This window comes from Cheilinus undulatus, linkage group 15 (genome assembly GCF_018320785.1).
Source record: "Cheilinus undulatus linkage group 15, ASM1832078v1, whole genome shotgun sequence".
Lineage (NCBI taxonomy): Eukaryota > Metazoa > Chordata > Actinopteri > Labriformes > Labridae > Cheilinus > Cheilinus undulatus.
Genome location: NC_054879.1, coordinates 2,059,806 through 2,080,385, shown reverse-complemented (window position 1 = coordinate 2,080,385; position 20,580 = coordinate 2,059,806). Strand labels below are relative to the sequence as shown.

The 20,580-nt window shown below is 37.9% G+C and overlaps 1 protein-coding gene across 1 annotated transcript in view; it reads left to right on the top strand.

The window, feature by feature from the left end:
- Window positions 1–20,580, top strand: part of enox1 (ecto-NOX disulfide-thiol exchanger 1) — a 158,680-nt gene that overhangs the window by 87,416 nt on the left and 50,684 nt on the right. The window contains exons 7-9 of the mRNA XM_041807440.1: window positions 10,050–10,262; window positions 17,009–17,115; window positions 20,299–20,413. Of these exons, the coding sequence (XP_041663374.1) occupies window positions 10,050–10,262; window positions 17,009–17,115; window positions 20,299–20,413 (435 nt within the window). The remainder of the gene's footprint in view (window positions 1–10,049; window positions 10,263–17,008; window positions 17,116–20,298; window positions 20,414–20,580) is intronic.

Genomic DNA, 20,580 nt, shown 5'->3' with positions numbered 1-20,580 from the left:
TAAGAAACTAAACAAACACAAGGTTGGTGACAGACAGCTTAAAGTTAATGTCGTACTTTTTATTTTTTGGCTGCACCGGCGCATGGCGCTGCTATCTCACTTGAGAAAACCAGCAAGGGACCAGGGTGCCCCAGCCAATGAGGAGGCTAGTACTCGCAGCCCATCAGGCTCAGGTCAGAGGGAGCGTTGGCCGCTGTAGCTTCCGTATCTCAGCTCAGTGAAAAGTTGGTTCAATGGCAGAATTACGGCGGTGCTCGGTTCTGTGTTGAATGTGTTCATGATGAGATGAAGTGTTTTCTTGCCTGTGATTCGGCCGTTGATTTCAGTGAAAAGCAGAGCAAAATCACTCTACGAGCGCTTTGCCACCGTGAGTATTAAATCCAGCGGACATTCTCACCCACGAGGAGGCACGTAAAGAGAGGGGCGGAGCTACGGATCTCAAACAGTGAGAAGAACAGGAAGGGAGGGGGAGTTGTGAGTTGATTCTATATGGTTCTCATCTCAGTCACATATCGGAGCTGTAAATACATCATTTGGAACAGGCGTTTATTTGTCAAAATGTACTGCCACACCCAGTGGTCAATTGGTGTTTTATGGTATATTCCCACACATCAGGGCATTTTTCTCTGAGCAAACTTACCTCAGCTGAGTAGCTGATGATCTATGATGCTATATGTGGAGGGGAGAAACTAACTGATAAGTCAGATAAAACTTGTAGCCCCAGAGATGAAAATGTGTCATCAGAGGGGGTCAGTCAGAACCAGAAGGAGAGAATCTCCCTGCCAGTTCACACCCTGATGTACCTACATACTGGTAACGAGTACTATTACCCATAATGACTTTAGAAACACAATCATAAGTCCATCCTCGGCTCATTCTTTCTTCCATCGGTCTGTCCCTCACTCTCGCTCTTCCTGCTAGAGCGCCCCCTGGAGGCCGGGTGCTTTTTGAAGAGCGTTTTGGATTAGGATGGTTTTGAGTGTGGAATTGTTTTGTATTAGAAGCGCGTTTGTGGTTCATGTATTCGTTTTAGATTCTTGGAGAGCGTTTTGTCAGTTGATCGTGTTTCCCCTTTTGAAGTTGGTTTGGACTTTTGATTTCGTCTCTAAAGTTGAAGCGTTTCTCTTATTGAAGCCGTTTTGTGTCATTTAGAGTGTGTCTGGCTTTTGCAGACTGTTTGACCTGACCGGCCACCGTACGTTCTCTATTATTCCGTAAACTCTACAGCACTTTGATTTATGTACTTTAATGCAGTGGTTCTCAAGTGGTGGGTTGGGACCCAAAATTGGGTTGCAGAGCCCTTTCCAGGGGGTCACGAACAGATGCCTGGAAATAAAAAACTGGCAAAAAGTCTAGAATATATGGAAGCCCTTAAAGGATACACATCCATAGTTTTTATTTACTCACTTTTCCTGCGATAACTACATTTCAGTCTTTAATCTCATTTTCTCAACATTCCCTGATTTATTTCCTGATTTATCTGATTTTCTTGGGATAACTAAGCTAGTTTTCTCGGGTAATTCCTCATGAATTTACTAAAAGTGCATGCTGTCCAGGGAAAAGGGAGTAAAAATAAAATGTAAGCATGCATGCTTTTAGTGTCTATGTCATTTTTAACATGTTTGAGTCACCCTTTTTCTTTGTTCAGTCGTGTTTTCTTCCATTTAAGGTCCAAACTGCAACTTTTTTCATACATAAATTGAAGCGATTAAAGATGTCAAAACATTTGGGTCCCTATTTCTGATGCGGGGGTAGCGGTGGGTCCTGATACCCGACCAGTTGAGAACCACTGCTTTAAAGGTAGTATTATTAGTAGTATTGGCATGAGTATTATTAGTATTAGTATTAGTTTTAGTATTATTTACCAAACAGCAGGTTTTAATGGGCAGATTTTTGCTGACTCTTGCCATCTGTCTGTGGTCGCTCCCTGCTGTGATTCACTGAGGAAGCTGCCTAATTATTGATCTTCTTCATCGCCGTTTAAACTCAGAAACAAACAAACAGCTCCCTCAGTCAGTCACTCTGCAGGGCTGAGGAGGATTTACCTGTGCAGGTGTGTCTCCATGTTGTTTACAGTCTGATTCTCTAACATTCCTCAGAGAGGTGACCTACTAGGACTCTATCAGACTCCTGTCTGCCTTTTCTACTGAGACGATATTTTCAGACAACTGTTAACCACGTTGAGGTCTCAGAGGTCACTTCATTTGACCTTTAGCCCTGGCATATTCAGACATGTTGACTTCATCAGATGAACAGTAATGTCTTTAAATGTCTGTGGCACAGAGAAACTGACTAGATCTCTACATTTCAGTGTTCTTCTTCATCCTGGAAGACTTCTTCATGTTAACGAGGAGGACGTTACTGGTGCAAGCAGGAATCTGTGAGAGTGAACAATGATGGATCGGTTACTTTCCTTGTCTGTCTTCTTGCAGAAGTAAAAATGTGCCTGTTTGTTTTTACTGTCACCGGCAGTGAAGGACGAGCCTCTCCTCTGGTTTCAGCAGCAGCTCGTCTCTACTGTGTGTCGCTCTGTTGCTGGGTAACAAGTTTCAGAGAGGACCAGACATTTCAGATCATTCTCATTGATTTTAGCTCCCACACAAAACGCTCCAAATACAAACATTTAAATATGATGAACTAGCCAACCAACGACAGTTTAAGGTAGATCTTTAGTTTCCTGGAATACTACTGAATTATCAGGACTCTTCTCCTGTGAAGCCATGCTGTTGTGATGGATGTGGTATGTGGTTTAGCATGGTCTCCCTGACAGAGACGTTGTCTGGATGGGAGCAGATGTGTCTCTAAAAGCTCTCTCTACTTTCAGCATTGATAGTTCCTTTCCAGATGTTAGAGCTGCCCACGCCATAGGCACTAATGCAACCCCATACCATCAGAGATGCAGGCTTTAGACCTGAGCCAGGAGAACAAGCTGGATGCTCCAAATCTTCTTTAGTCCACAGGTCATGGCGTCTGTGGTTTCCTCTGACCACAGAACAGAACATGTCTCCTCAGTTCATGTTAAATGATCTTTGGTCTCTTTTAGAATCGATTTTAAGGTTCTTTTACTGTTTTTTAAAGCTCTTAATGGTCTTGCCCCTTCTTATTTATCGGATTTGCTTTTACCCTATGAGCCCAGTAGAGCCCTCACGTCTTCAGGAAGTTCTCTGTTAACCGTTCCCAAAGTTAGAACTAAAACTTACGGTGAGGCATCTTTTTATCACTACGGCCCCCGTCTGTGGAACAGCTTACCTGAAGACCTGAGGGCCACACCCAATGTTAATATTTTTAAAAGCAAATTCAAGACTTACCTTTTTAGTCTAGCTTTTACTTGAATTTAATATGCCCATCTAAGTCTGTTGTAGTAATTTAGGTTTGATCTTATTCTGTTTTAATTTCAGAATGATCTTTTAGTAGTTTATCCTCTTGTTTTACTGTCTTCTCCTGAGTTCTTTTTAAGTGTTTTATTTCCCTGTTTAAACATATTGCCGTCACCTTTTAGTGTTTTTATACTCATTACAGCACCCTTTTTTTAATTATTATTTGACATTTTAACCTAACCTCCAGTGTTAACTCACTTTAAACCTTCAAGATGGCGTTTCCTGTGTATGAACTGGGTTTATACATTTTCCTGTTCTACTAGTGTCTTACTTATGTTGCATTTCTACCATTACCGTGAATGGATTGTGTGTGTGGTGTGGTGTGGCGTGGCGTGGGGGGGGGGCTTTGTGGATTTGGGTCATACCTGCTTTTATCTTCTTTTAATTTATCTGTCTGTGTGTAAAGCACTTTGTGCTACATTTTCTTGTATGAAAAGTGCTATATAAATAAAGTTTGATTGATTGATTTGTTCCAGAGAAGACGGACCACGGTGTTTCTGGATCCTGTTCACATATGGCTTCTTCTCTCCATGATCCAGCTTTAACCAAGCGGCAACCTCTGGTCCTGAAAAATGAAGCCACTGTGGGAGTGCACTGAGGGGTGAATTTTGTACCACAATCGTCCGGATCATATTTAGGATGAAAGCTGATTGGCGCGTCTCATTTGATTGACAGATAGCTCATCAGGCAGAGGCTACGTTTCTGTCAACCAGAATGCTAGCTAGCTAGCTAGCTGACAGGAAGTCACGCTTTGTGGGCGGGCTGTTAGGTTGATCCATATTCCTCTGCCTTGTCCCCTACTCACAGATATCTCTGCAGATTCTCTAGATGAATAGTTTGATGACATGTAGTCTAAGGTCGTTTTCACACCTGGTAGTCCGGGGGACCAGGGTTCGTTAGGAAGCGGACTGAGACCCCCTGTTTTCAGGCGAACCAGAGTCCGCTTGTTTGGTCCGCACCAGAGTTTGTGTGAGTTTTCACACCAGTCCAGACGAACTGGACTATCCGGGAAAATAGACCAGAGTTTGTTTAAAGCGGACCAAACAGCTCTGGTGTGAATGCACCCTAAATACACCAAAGGCACACAGTTACAATTTAAGCAGCTAATATTCACCAGAATCCACCACATTTGTGAATTTAGAACATCTTCTCCAGTCTTAGCGGTTAGCTCCGCTCCGTCTCTCTCTGTTGATTTGTTTTTAGATTTCATATTTTCCTGTAAAGTAGTCTAGTATTTAGACCATCTTCTCCAGTCTAAGCGGTTAGCTCCACTCCATCTCTCTCTGTTGAATTGATGTTAAATTTTGTGTTTTCCTGTAAAGTAGTCTAGTATTTAGACCATCTTCTCCAGTCTAAGCGGTTAGCTCCGCTCCGTCTCTCTCTGTTGATTTGTTGTTAAATTTCGTGTTTTCCTGTAAAGTAATCCAGTATTTAGACCATCTTCTCCAATCTTGGCGGTTAGCTCCCCACCATCTCTCTCTGTTGATTTGTTGTTAAATTTCATAATTTCCTGTACGGTAATCTAGTATTTAGACCATCTTCTCCAATCTTGGCGGTTAGCTCCGCTCTGTCCTTCTCTTTTGATTTGTTGTTAAATTTCATTTTTTCCTGAAAGTAATCTGGTATTTAGACCATCTTCTCCAGTCGTAACAGTTAGCTCCCCACCGTCTCTCTCTGTTGATTTGTTGTTAAATTTTATGTTTTCCTGAAAGTAGTCTAGTATTTAGACCATCTTCTCCAGTCTTAGCTCTGCTCCGTCTCTCTCTGTTGATTCGTTGTTAAATTTCTTATTTTCCTGTAAAGTAATCTGATATTCAGACCATCTTCTCCAGTCTTAGCTCTGCTCCGTTTCTCTCTGTTGATTTGTAGTTAAATGAGGTATTTTCCTGAAATTTATCTAGTATTTAGACCATCTCCTCCAGTCTTAGCTTCGCACCGTCTCTCTCTTATGATTTGGTGTTAAATTTCGTTTTTTCCTGTAATGTATTCTAGTGTTTAGACCATCTTCTCCTGTCTTAGCGGTTAGCTCCCCACTGTCTGTCTCTGCTGATTTGTTGTTAAATTTCATAATTTCCTGTGCAGTAATCTAGTATTTAGACCATCTTCTACAGTCTTAGCAGTTAGCTCTGCTCTCTCTCTCTCTGTTGATTTGTTGTTAAATTTCGTATTTTCCTGTACAGTGATCTAGTATTTAGACCATCTTCTCCAGTCTAAGCGGTTAGCTCTGCTCCGTCTCTCTCTGTTGGTTTGTTGTTAAATTTCGTGTTTTTCTGTAATCTAGTATTTAGACCATCTCCTCCAGTCTAAGCGGTTAGCTCCGCTCTGTCTCTCTTTGTTTATTTGTTGTTAAATTTCGTGTTTTTCTGTAATCTAGTATTTAGACCATCTTCTCCAGTCTTAGCGGTTAGCTCCCCACCGTCTCTCTCTGTCTATTTGTTGTTAAATTTCATAATTTCCTGTACGGTAATCTAGTATTTAGACCATCTTCTCCAATCTTGGCGGTTAGCTCTGCTCCGTCCTTCTCTTTTGATTTGTTGTTAAATTTCGTGTTTTCCTGTAATCTAGTATTTAGACCATCTTCTCCAGTCTTAGCGGTTAGCTCCCCACCGTCTCTCTCTGTCTATTTGTTGTTAAATTTCATAATTTCCTGTACGGTAATCTAGTATTTAGACCATCTTCTCCAATCTTGGCGGTTAGCTCCGCTCCGTCCTTCTCTTTTGATTTGGTGTTAAATTTCGTATTTTCCTGTAAAGTAATGTAGTATTTAGACCATCTTCTCCAGTTTTCGCGGTTAGCTCTGCTCTGCCTCTCTCTGGTGATCTGTTGTTAAATTTCGTGTTTTCCTGTAATCTAGTATTTAGACCATCTTCTCCAGTCTTAGCAGTTAGCTCCCCACCGTCTCTCTCTGGTGATTTTTTGTTAAATTTCGTACTTTCCTGTAAAGTAATCTAGTATTTAGACCATCTTCTCCAGTCTTCGCAGTTAGCTCTGCTCCATCTGTGTCTTTGTTAATTTGATCTGCAGGTTGTTTGATGTGACGGTCGACCCGGAGCCTCCTCGCTGTTTTCATCCCCTCCCCTTTAACCTCCAGCACAAACGTCCGTGTTTCCCCTGTGAATGATCGTTTTGAATTCATTCTCCTCCTCTAACAGCAGAGAAATAGATTTAATTCTCCAGCGTGGTCCCTGCTCTGCTGTGTGTCTTTGTGCTCTCTGTAATGTGGCGGTAATCTCGGCTCTGTGCGTGAATGAGCCTTTATCAGAGCGAGGAAAAGTGTCTTCTTACAGGTTGTGTAGCGGCGGGTATTGAGCTCATTAAATGTTCTCTAATTCACTGTGTTCTGTTCGCCGCCGTCGCTCCGTTCCATTATTATTCAAATGAAACAGAACGACAAAGGCCCGCCGAGGCCGTTATGACTGAATGCAGATGGAGGTTTGGTTGGAAAGCTCCAAATCAAAAATGCTTTTTGTGTCGGCTGGCTGTGTCGGGTTCATACAGGCGTGAGCGGAGAACGCCCCCCAGGAGAAAGATGAAATCTGCTGTTTGTTTAGGCCGACTGAGCGCTAAAGGTCCCATGAAATATTTTCAATATCCAAACACTGCAGAGTCGCTGAGGAGGAAGGAGAAGGAACGACAGAGGAGACCAGGGAAAAGTTTATAAAACAATGAAGAAGTAGAAGATATGAATGAAGCTGACAGAGCAAGATTCTAAACCTAGTTTATTTTAATTTGATCTTCTTAGTATTGTGATGTAATTTAGATTTATTTTTATGGTTTCATTTTTGGAGTGAGTCATAGAAGTGTGCACTGAAGTAAACTTAAAGCAGCAATGCGATGCAATTTTTCTTTTTTTTTCTAATGCATTTAGAAAACTAGAACAAACACCCAATAGTTCTACGCCCCTGCAGCCTCTGTTGTCGTATGTGTCGTCACGTTTAGTCAAGAGCAGAAACTGACGTTTTCTCATGTCCACTCACGTGCATTTAGAAGCTAAAGCTCTAAGAAGCTACAGTATGGACCAACATCACAACACGAAGGTCTCAGTGACCTCTGACCTCCAAGTCTGATCAGTCAAAGTCTAGGTTAGGTCCACATTTGGAGAAAATCCTGTGTTGCTTTTTTGAAATGTGCTCACAAGAGTTGAAATCACAGTGACCTCTGACCTTTTACCAGACTCTAATCAGTTCTATCCAGTTAGTGTATCGCTGAGTCAGAGTGGACGGTGAACCAGGAACCATTTAAGGCAGCCATATTTATACTGTAATGTTGATTTATACCAGAGCTGGACAGTTAATCTCAAATTAGATTAAATCGCAAAATGGCCAGAAGTTGTAATATTTCTTTAACTTGAAATGTGTCAAAATTCTAACCTGATATGCCAGATGGATTCGTTTCACACATCCATCTGGAAAACTTTTAATACACCATGTTAGGGAAAGGGCAGAGGATTTGAAAAAAACTCAGAGTGTGATTGGATGAACGTTCTGTCTGTCACATCTTTACGGGCCAATCAGAGCAACGAAACAGTGACGTAGCCGCTATCAAGGTGCGCGTGCACAGCTACCGAGGAACAACAGTAACCATGGCGACTGTAGACATGTCAGTACATGACTTTTGTGGTTTTTGAAAAGAAAACAACTCACTGCTGTTCTTTGTTCTTCTTTTAAAGAAGAAATGTTGTCAAGTTCTGATAGAACTGGCGCTTTAGCAGCATCCACGCTAATCTCTTCCGTCATAACTGCACCAGCCTCTCGTTGCTGTTTGTTTACGTCACGACTCCACCACGCCTGAAAGTTCTGCCCCTCGTCACTGATTGGTCCTGTCACTTTCTCTCCGGAAAGGTTCAGACACAGAGCTTTGTAAGATGGATTCACCAGTGATGAACAAGGAAACAGGTGTATCCATCTGCTTTGCAAGGTTATCAAAATAACAGTTTAATACATTCATACTGTGCAGGAGCAGAGATGTTATGCACATTATGAAAACATGCAAGTGTCAATTTTAAAATAGTGGTATACAAAATTCCTTCTTTTTGTGCTTTATGTATGTTTTCTTTTACTCAGCCTGAGGGACATGAAAATAATCCCCTGAATTAAAGCAACTGGTATAAAATTTGTAATGAGAGCAGAAATAACTGGCTTATTCTATTCTAGCAGCAGGTGAGCCAGCTTCACCTCGTCCACCCCAGTCTCCTCCTTTATAGACTAAAGCTTCACCTCCTCCACCCCAGCCTCCTCCTTTATAGACTAAAGCTTCACCTCCTCCACCCCAGCCTCCTCCTTTATAGACTAAAGCTTCACCTCCTCCACCCCAGCCTCCTCCTTTATAGACTAAAGCTCCACCTCCTCCACCCCAGCCTCCTCCTTTATAGACTAAAGCTCCACCTCCTCCACCCCAGCCTCCTCCTTTATAGACTAAAGCTTCACCTCCTCCACCCCAGTCTCCTCCTTTATAGACTAAAGCTTCACCTCGTCCACCCCAGTCTCCTCCTTTATAGACTAAAGCTTCACCTCGTCCACCCCAGCCTCCTCCTTTATAGACTAAAGCTTCACCTCCTCCACCCCAGCCTCCTCCTTTATAGACTAAAGCTTCACCTCGTCCACCCCAGCCTCCTCCTTTATAGACTAAAGCTTCACCTCCTCCACCCCAGCCTCCTCCTTTATAGACTAAAGCTTCACCTCCTCCACCCCAGCCTCCTCCTTTATAGACTAAAGCTTCACCTCCTCCACCCCAGCCTCCTCCTTTATAGACTATAGCTCCACCTCCTCCACCCCAGCCTCCTCCTTTATAGACTAAAGCTTCACCTCCTCCACCCCAGCCTCCTCCTTTATAGACTAAAGCTTCACCTCCTCCACCCCAGCCTCCTCCTTTATTGACTAAAGCTTCACCTCCTCCACCCCAGCCTCCTCCTTTATAGACTAAAGCTTCACCTCCTCCACCCCAGCCTCCTCCTTTATAGATTAAAGCTTCACCTCCTCCACCCCAGCCTCCTCCTTTATAGACTAAAGCTTCACCTCCTCCACCCCAGCCTCCTCCTTTATAAACTAAAGCTTCACCTCCTCCACCCCAGCCTCCTCCTTTATAGATTAAAGCTTCACCTCCTCCACCCCAGCCTCCTCCTTTATAGAAAGCAATAGAAAGACGAAGCTCAGACTTTACACTATCTTGAAATCACTTTAGATGTGCTTTATATCATGAGATAACCAACACTTTATTCAGGATTAGCTGATGAACGGCTGTTAACCTCTGCTGTCAGCTCTTTCTAATATGAGTCTGGTGATTAAAGTTTTACTCCAGCTGAGTTTCATCTGTGTTTTGTAGAGTTGTGTCCAACTCTAGCAGTGGTGGTGATAAATACTCTCAAAAAAGAGTTAATTTGTCTGATTAAGAGCAGAATATTAGTTACTGTGGGATAAAGACTCCCCAGGTTCTCCAGTGTAGTCCCAGTTTAGGCTTTCTTCTATTTAAGATCAGTACTAGAAACAGTACCCTGGCTTCACTGAGTTCAAATACGACAGAAAATGACTTTAAAGAGCCAAAGTTTCAAAGTAAAAGTCCTCTCAGTATTCTCAGCTTCCTGTGGTTAAATTATCAGAATAAAAGTTTAGATCAGTGAATATTCCTGCTGCAGTTTTCTTCTCTTTTCCATATTTTCACCCTCTTGTCTTCCAGATGATCATAAGTTCAGCGAGGCGACAGCGGTTCTTTCCACGTGGATCGACCGCGGCGAGGTAAACCGTCGTACCGCCAATCACTTCTACTCCATGATCCAGTCAGCCAACAGCCACGTCCGAAGGCTGATGGGGGAGAAAGCTCAGCACGAGGAGGAGATGGAGCGAGCCAAGGAGGCGTTCAAGAACGCCATGATGGTCATTCTCACGCAGTGTAAGGACGCTTTATTTATTGATTATTTACACGTACAGGGACACGGCGAGGAGGGCGGCCTGTTATCTCTATGCAGGTAATCAGGTAAGATGGCATCTTCATCAGCGTCAGCCCTGATGAAGACTGGGATCTGTCAGGGATTTAGCCATGGCAATAAAGACTCTTTAGTCTCTTTAATAATAAAAATATTCTCTTAAATAATAATAGAATAGTTTAATAAGAATGTTCTCTTTAATAACAATAGAACAATTAAATAATAATATTCTCTTTAATAATAATAGAATAGTTAAAAGATAATATATTCTTTAAGAATAATAGAATAGTTAAAAAATAATATTATCTTTAATAATAATAGAATAGTTTAATAATAATATTCTCTTTAATAACAATAGAACAATTAAATAATAATATTCTCTTTAATAATAATAGAATAGTTAAAAGATAATATATTCTTTAAGAATAATAGAATAGTTAAAAAATAATATTATCTTTAATAATAATAGAATAGTTTAATAATAATATTCTCTTTAATAACAATAGAATAATTAAATAATAATATTCTCTTTAATAATAATAGAATGGTTTAATAATAATATTCTCTTTAATAATAAAATATGATCTTAAATAATAATAGAATAGTTTAATAATAATATTCTCTTTAATAATAATAGAATGGTTTAATAATAATATTCTCTTTAATAATAAAATATGATCTTAAATAATAATAGAATAATTAAATAATAATATTCTCTTTAATAATAATAGAATAGTTAAAAGATAATATATTCTTTAAGAATAATAGAATAGTTAAAAAATAATATTATCTTTAATAATAATAGAATAGTTTAATAATAATAATCTCTTTAATAATAATAGAATGGTTTAATAATAATATTCTCTTTAATAATAAAATATGATCTTAAATAATAATAGAATAGTTTAATAATAATATTCTCTTTAATAATAATAGAATAGTTTAATAATAATATTCTTTTAATAATAATAGAATAGTTTTATAATAATATTCTCTTTAATAATAATATTCTTTTAAAAATAATAGAATAGTTTAATAATAATATTCTTTTAATAAAAATAGAATAGTTTAATAATAATATTCTTTTAATAATAATAGAATAGTTTAATAATAATATTCTTTTAAAAATAATAGAATAGTTTAATAATAATATTCTTTTAATAATAATAGAATAGTTTTATAATAATATTCTCTTTAATAATAATAGAATAGTTTAATAATAATATTCTTTTAATAATAATAGAATAGTTTTATAATAATATTCTCTTTAATAATAATAGAATAGTTTAATAATAATATTCTTTTAAAAATAATAGAATAGTTTAATAATAATATTCTTTTAATAATAATAGAATAGTTTAATAATAATATTCTTTTAATAATAATAGAATAGTTTTATAATATTATTCTCTTTGATAATAATAGAATAGTTTTATAATAATATTCTTTTAATAATAATAGAATAGTTTTATAATAATATTCTCTTTAATACTAATAGAATAGTTTAATAATAATATTCTCTTTAATAATAATAGAATAGTTTAATAATAATATTCTCTTTAATAATAATAGAATAGTTTAATAATAATATTCTCTTTAATAATAATAGAATAGTTTAATAATAATATTATTTTAATAATAATAATAGAATAGTTTTATAATAATATTCTCTTTAATAATAATAGAATAGTTTAATAATAATATTCTTTTAATAATAATAGAATAGGTTAATAATAATATTCTTTTAATAATAATAGAATAGTTTAATAATAATATTCTTTCAATAATAATAGAATAGTTTTATAATAATATTCTCTTTAATAATAATAGAATAGTTTAATAATAATATTCTTTTAATAATAATAGAATAGTTTAATAATAATATTCTTTTAATAATAATAGAATAGTTTTATAATAATATTCTCTTTAATAATAATAGAATAGTTTAATAATAATATTCTTTTAATAATAATAGAATAGGTTAATAATAATATTCTTTTAATAATAATAGAATAGTTTTATAATAATATTCTCTTTAATAATAATAGAATAGTTTAATAATAATATTCTTTTAATAATAATAGAATAGTTTGATGATAATATTCTCTTTAATAATAATAGAATAGTTTAATAATAATATTATTTTAATAATAATAGAATAGTTTGATAATAATATTATTTTAATAATAATAGAATAGTTTGATAATAATATTCTCTTTAATAATAATAGAATAGTTTAATAATAATATTCTTTTAATAATAATAGAATAGTTTGATGATAATATTCTCTTTAATAATAATAGAATAGTTTAATAATAATATTATTTTAATAATAATAGAATAGTTTGATGATAATATTCTCTTTAATAATAATAGAATAGTTTAATAATAATATTCTTTTAATAATAATAGAATAGTTTGATAATAATAATCTCTTTAATAATAATAGAATAGTTTTATAATAATATTATTTTAATAATAATAGAATAGTTTAATAATAATATTCTCATTAATACTAATAGAATAGTTTAATAATAATATTCTTTTAATAATAATAGAATAGTTTAATAATAATATTCTTTTGATAATAATAGAATAGTTTTATAATAATATTCTCTTTAATACTAATAGAATAGTTTAATAATAATATTCTCTTTAATAATAATAGAATAGTTTAATAATAATATTCTCTTAAATAATAATAGAATAGTTTAATAATAATATTATTTTAATAATAATAGAATAGTTTGATAATAATATTCTCTTTAATAATAATAGAATAGTTTAATAATAATATTCTTTTAATAATAATAGAATAGTTTGATGATAATATTCTCTTTAATAATAATAGAATAGTTTAATAATAATATTATTTTAATAATAATAGAATAGTTTGATGATAATATTCTCTTTAATAATAATAGAATAGTTTAATAATAATATTCTTTTAATAATAATAGAATAGTTTGATAATAATAATCTCTTTAATAATAATAGAATAGTTTAATAATAATATTATTTTAATAATAATAGAATAGTTTAATAATAATATTCTCATTAATACTAATAGAATAGTTTAATAATAATATTCTTTTAATAATAATAGAATAGTTTAATAATAATATTCTTTTAATAATAATAGAATAGTTTTATAATAATATTCTCTTTAATACTAATAGAATAGTTTAATAATAATATTCTCTTTAATAATAATAGAATAGTTTAATAATAATATTCTCTTAAATAATAATAGAATAGTTTAATAATAATATTATTTTAATAATAATAGAATAGTTTGATAATAATATTCTCTTTAATAATAATAGAATAGTTTTATAATAATATTCTCTGTTACCATTGCTCCAAAATCAAATCAAAGAAAAGAGCGTTTGAGAACTAAAGAACTAAAATGTGTCCATTCAAAGTAGGATGGATGGTGTTTTAGCCCCTCCCCCATCCTCTGGGTTTAATCTCAGACTACCGAGGTGCAGACCAGCCATTCTGACCCCCTTTTTTTTAACCTTCTTGGAAGCGAGTCATTTTCTCAGCCAGCACCTCGCCCCGTCTCCATGACAACGCTTCTCCATCCGTCTCAGCATCAGCTCCATTATCCTCAGCTCGCCATGCAGCGGCGATCAGATCAGACACGGGGAGGTTTCAGAGACAACAGAACGTTCTGACCTTTTCACACAAATACCAACATGGCAGAAAGATTCGCTCCCATTTTTCAGTTACCTCCAACAACCAATCAGCTGTTAGCGGGACAGAGAAATGTTGATGAGCATCTCTGTGAAGAAGAAGGTCAGTGACTCTTCATTCAGAGGGGTTTCTGCTCCCTTTTACCAAACATGGTAGTGTCTGCTGTAGTTTATGTTTGGTTAAAGTCAGAGGACACAGAATTCAAAGTTCTGACATTTATGGAGGAGCTCAGGACGCTGGGATCAGTCAGGTCAGGACTTTCAGCCCAGGACACTGAGGTCTGGAGTCATGGAAAATTTGGACAGTTGTAAAATAAAAGTTTGCTAAACAGACTTTTATTTAGTCGATTTGAATGATGCTCATTTGTTTGTGTAGAGAAACAACAAATTTACATTCAGTTCAAACAGGTTTTATTTCAGTTTTAGATGTTATGTATTCTTTTTTCTGTGAGATTAGACCGACATTAAACAAACAGCTTCAAAAACAAAGCAGCATTCAGCACAAACCAAGAGTATTCAGATCAAAGCTGGTTTTTCGTGTTCCCTGCTCTTTTTGCTGTTTCTTGCTGGGGTTTTTTTTGTTTGTTTTTTTGTTTTTTTAGTTTGTTTGTTTGTTTGTTTTTGCAATGTTTTGTGTTTTTTCTTGGGGGGGTGCAGATTTTTTGCTTTGTGTTTTTCAGGGTTTTTTTCTTTTAGTTTTGCGTCTTTGTTTTTTTGCAGGTTTTTTTTTTTTTTTTTTTTTTTTTTGCTTTTTGTTTGCTTTTTGTTTCTCATGGGTTGTTTTTTTTTTTTACAGTTTACTGGTTGGTTCCTCCGGCTGCAAACTGAGCTGGGATGAGCTCAAACAGGAAGCTTACTTCCTTTTTAGATGAGATGTTTATCTCTGAATTAGGAGCTTAACGATGCAGACATGAGTAGATCGTTTGATTATAAAATCTGCCATCAGTCTCGGTCAGTCCTGGGTCCAGACTCTGCAGGTGAGTACGGTCCGTCCTCCAGGATTTCTGTCTGCTTCTTTGTGGTTTAATCAGAAAGTCCAGAGCTCAGTGAGATCTCATGTTTGGACTGTTCTTTCTGTTCCTGCAGGTTTGTTGAGTCAAAGTCACTGAGAGTGTTTCTGAGACAGACGAGGAAATGTCAGAGCAGAGATGTAAAGGCAGCATTTTCACACTGAATGAGAGGCTTTAGTAACGGCACACCACAGTTTGACTCTGGTTCACTTTTAAAACTTTCTTTAACTAGAATGAATAACACAGAGCTGCAGTAATGAGGCCCAAAACACAGAAATGAAGACAACACTTCCTGTTTCATAACCTCCAGGTCTGTGGGATATTTGAACAAGGTTTTATTCAGAGTGGTAAACACAGACTTCATTGAAATGTCTACATTCATTTAAAAAAGGCCACTTCTCTCTCTCTCAGCCACTCAGACTCTCAACTTTCCCCCTGAGGCAGTTTTCCCTCAGTCACAGTCATTATAGTTACATGAATCAAACTAAAATGAATGGCTGAATACTAAACTGAAACTGAAATAAAAATGAGGCTGGATAAGAAAACAAAATCTAGTCTGTACTGTGTTCTTACTAAACTCACTAAAATCAAATAGAATTAGGGACAACATCTCTGTAGTTTCAGTCTTTGACTGTCATGAACACTGAAGCTGGAGAGAGTAAAGCCCAGAACACCACACCACAACCTGGCATCCCATCATGTGACACGCTCTAGTCCCGCCCTCCGTACACAATGACAGCAACCCCCCCCCCAGCCACCCCCAGCCACCTGGGCCAGGGGCTCCAGAACTAGTACCTGCTTGGCCCGTCTAGTCCGGGTACACCCAGCCGCTGCCAGTCTGGTCTGTGAATAGAAATAATGATCGTTTGGATGCGTGTCAGACTGTGGCGCCGTGTTTTAGCTTTAAGATGTCCTGTCTGACTGAGGAAGATTTCACACCATGGGGAGTGAAGGTCTCAAGATGTGCTCAAACACCAATCAGGCATATTAGCGCCAAACTCAGTGATGGACAACGTAGCTGAAACATCTCAGCCGCCCCCTTGTGGCTGGCTGCAGTGCTGCAGTATAGGCTGTAGGGACTGATTTCATGGTTCATGCCTAATAGTTATGAACAATTTGAAAGAAAAAACTGAAACAGTAGTTTTTGAATTTTCAGTTTATCTGAAGTCCGGCCCCTGTAGCATCTGTTGAGACTAAATCTGGTCTCAGATGTAGTTGATGACTCCTCCCACAGGCTTTTTGTTGATGGCGGCTGTGAGATGCTGTCTTTCTGGGTTTGCCTGCATCATCCCTGCAGCTCTCCACCTGACTTCTGTAAACCAGCCTCCATTACTGATAAATGCTGCCTCAGTGAGCCGTGAAGGAAGTGAATCTGCAGGTGATGTAAGTACAGAGAGATGGACAGGAGAGAGACCGGACCGTCGTCTGACCACCAGATTTAGGATGCTCTCATCCTGCTGACCTATCACACCCACGTTAGTAATGTTGATGAAGCCTGAGCACTCTCAGTGTGATCGATCACTCCAGATATTCACCTTTTTATGAAGCTGGATACTCATGAGACCACTTAGATCTGTGATCCATTAAAACCTTGAAATGAGCGTTTAAGGAGACTAACCTACAGTGGCGTGGAAGGGCAAATGATTAGCAATCATGTTTAAGAAAAACGTGCAGCATACTCAGAAACGCTGCCAATTAATAAAGTCAAGCTGACTCCTATAACAGCTGGAACCTGCTGCATCAGGCTGGACCAGCTGGTCTACTTCTGTGTTGTTTGGACCGCTGCTGCTCAGGCCTGATCAGCTGATGAGCTTTATTCTGCTGTGAACTGCTCCTTTATCATGAACCTGAGCTCCTCCTTATCCGCGTGGTCTCTGCAGGTCCTCAGTCTCTCCTCTGTCCGCTGTACGAGTCTCAGTCCGAGCTACAGCTTCATAAAACGCTTGTTTTGTCTCGACCCTCCTCCTCTTCCTCCTCCCCCTCCTCCTCCTCTTCACCCCAAAGTCGAGCAGATCACCACAGTTTTCAACGCCGCCACCAGACAAAAGGCGTGGGACCATTTCTCAAAAGCTCAGCGCAAGAACATAGACATTTGGAGAAAGCAGTGTGAGGTTGGTACTCCTTCTTCTTCTTCTTCTCTCTTCCTCCTCTCTGCTGTCAGACAGACCTGATGCTTCAGCCTCTCAAACACACAGACGCAGAGATAAACCCCTCTCTGACCAACTTTTCTCCCTCTGGACAACACCAAAGACCTGACGCCTCCTGGAAAGTGAGACTCATTGCCATGGTAACAGAATTTCCAGGGCTAAGGCTGTGATTATTATTTCATGGTTAGGAGTCACATCTAGATCACAGGGATGAAGATGTGTGAGTTTAACATGAAGGAGCGGAAGACAGTCAGCTCTCAGCAACACAGAGGAACATGGAGCAGCCACACTTTTAAGATAAGGGCAGTAACCTTCACAGAGGTCAGAGGTCAGAGAGGTTCAGTGAGAAAACTAACTAGAAACTCCCAGCGTAGGTTTCTATCACAACGTTAGTCTGTTAAAGCTCTAGGGGGCGCTGTAGTTATCACCACAAAAGGTTTTTTTTGAAATACTAGTTCAAATACATTTGAAGCAGAGGTGTTATCCTCTACACAAACTATCAGTGTCATTTGTTGGAATAATTCCCACTTTCTTTGTTTTTTATGACAACAAAAACAATCATTTCCTGTAAGACAACAATTTACAACAGTGGATCTGCAACATGAGTCAAAACCATTGAGATTGGATTTCTTTTTTCAGAATTGTTCAACATTAGTTTAAAATATAAATATCTACTCATTACAGCACATTATGATTTATCAGGAACACTCAGATTATTCTTCCATAATGTTCAGACCTGGTCTACAGGAGTCTCGGACTGAGACCAGAGTCTAGAGGAGTCTAGGACTGAGACCAGAGGCTAGAGGGATGAAGAGAGACCAGAGTCTACAGGAGTCTAGGACTAAGACCAGAGTCTAGAGAAGTCTAGGACTGAGACCAGAGTCTAGAGGGATGAAGAGAGACCAGAGTCTACAGGAGTCTAGGACTAAGACCAGAGTCTAGAGGGAAGAAGAGAGACCAGAGTCTAGAGGAGTCTAGGACTGAGACCAGAGTCTACAGGAGTCTAGGACTGAGACCAGAGTCTAGAGGAGTCTAGGACTGAAGACCAGAGCCTACAGGAGTCTAGGACTGAGACCAGAGTCTACAGGAGTCTAGGACTGAGACCAGAGTCTAGAGGGATGAAGGGAGTCCAGAGTCTAGATGAGTTCAGGTCTGAGACATACTCAGCTCTGCTGCTCATCCCACTAATACGTGTTCCTTAGAAATGCAGCTCAGTATAAAAAGGGAAGTTGTTGCGGCCTCTCCAATCATTCATAATGAAGGCTCAAACACAGCGAGATCTTTAGGTGCTTCACCTTTTACACTGCATGGACGCACCTGCGTGCACCTGAAGCACTTTGTGGCACTTACTGATGTTGTTTCTTCTCGCCTAGATCCTGCTTGTGTCGTTCTTGTTCTTGAATGTGTGTCACTTTGGATAAAAGCGTCTGCTAAATGACATTGTAATATTATGAGATCAATAACATAAAAAAAGACGACCAATGAATGAAAGATTGAAATTTAGTCCAAGCTTTACTCATGAATGAATCAATCAGTGCAATCAGTTTAAATTAAACAAAGACATAATCTCCCTAACACACATTTACTAATGTTTGTATGAAGTCTAGTTGTGTCAGCCTGCATGTTTGCTCAGAGGTAAAATCTGTCTCCTGTTTGGCTGCATATTTTTTTGGTGAAGTGAATCTGGGAGGCTGCTGATGTCTGTGGGCGGTCATCATTTGCTTATGGCTCCCTTAAAACTGTGGGGGTTAAATGAAGAGTTCCCTCACTTCTCCAGGCACCGCTGAGGATTTCAGTCCATGTTTCTCTGTGAGCTTTTGACACTTGGAGCCTGAATGTGTCTCTGCTTTCAGGACTGGAAAGTGGCTTGAGAGGATTTTTTTCTAGTTTGAATGGTGGCCTAGATTTTGGCATTTTGATAGCACTTCTTTCTGCAGAAATCACTTCTGCATAAGTGATTCTTCTCAGCGATGTGACATCTGCAAACACGCCGCCTATTACTGAGCACATTTACACCGTCAGTTCAAGTACAGCCAGCGAGAAGCTCCATGTAAATGAGTTGAAATAAAAAACAGCCAAAATATGTGAAAATATGAGCTGGTAACATTCTTTTCAGTCAGTGACTTCATTTTCCTCTAACTATGAAGGAAATATCAACCAGCTTAGCTCAGGTCATCAGTAAATATGAATCATCTTTTATTTAACCCACTGATAGTTGAATAGAAGTCAGTTTTACTCATTCACTGCCTTTCTTTAAAAGAAGTTTCTATTCCTGTCCCTGCAAAGACAAAGCCTCTTTCTTCTTCTTTAATGAAATAATTGATGATTTTCATTTTTCATTATTATGCTGCCAGCTGGTCCAAAGTTTGAAGCCACATCAATCATCTATTTTTTATAGACTTCCTGGATTTGGTGCTTGTTTGATTTTATCTCACTATTCTTCCAAGTCTTCCAAAGAAACAACATTCTGTTAGATAAAGACCCCATCTTCATCAAGGGTCGCCCTTCTTTAGCATATTTGGTCATCCAGAGGTAAGAGACAGTAAACAGTCAGAGCAAGCCTCGTCTAGACCACCACAGTCTCCTCTTTTATCCTTTCATATCTGTGGTAAGTGTACCTGCACGTGTACCTTTATCTCATCCTCTAACCTGACTGCCTCACATCATCGTCTCCTCTGAGGCCTTCACTCAGTCAGAAATGTGCCCTGAGATCTCAGCTGACAAATGAACAGATAATGAAAATGGAAGCAGGAAACAGATCTGATTTCCCCGAGGGCTGCGGCTGCTCTCTGCTCCCATTTCTGATCAAGTCATCTCACGTGCTCAAAATCCACTTCACAGAGCTTTTAGTGCATCCCAGCAGCTATTTTAATACACTTTCTGAATTTTGACTGTAGTCAAGTAAAGCTGAAAAGGTGATTTGTTCTGGAGCTGAACGTGAATATCATGAAGAGGAACCAAAGGAATGTATCTTCAGCTGATTTTATCCTGTTAGAGAAAAATCAGGATCGTTTTATTCCTTTTAATACAACCAAAGTAAAAACATTTTTATTTACATCATTAAAAACATGACCTATTTCACCTTTTTATGGACTGCCCTTAAAGTTATGGAGATCTAACAGAGGCTGTGTGCATGCTGATATTTAGGAGCTGAGGAATGCCCACAGTGAGGAGATCATGGGAATCAGACGGGAGGAGGAGATGGAGATGTCTGATGACGACTCAGAGGAGAATCCCTGCAAGAGGCCACGCACAGAGAACGGTACGAACAACCAGAGTCTGTCATGTGACATAAATACTGTCACTATTATGGATGATAGATAGGGATCTTTGCTGGTACCTAATGGATGGATGGATGGATGCATGGATGCATGGATGGATGGATGGATGCATGGATGGATGCATGGATGGATGGATGGATGGATGGAT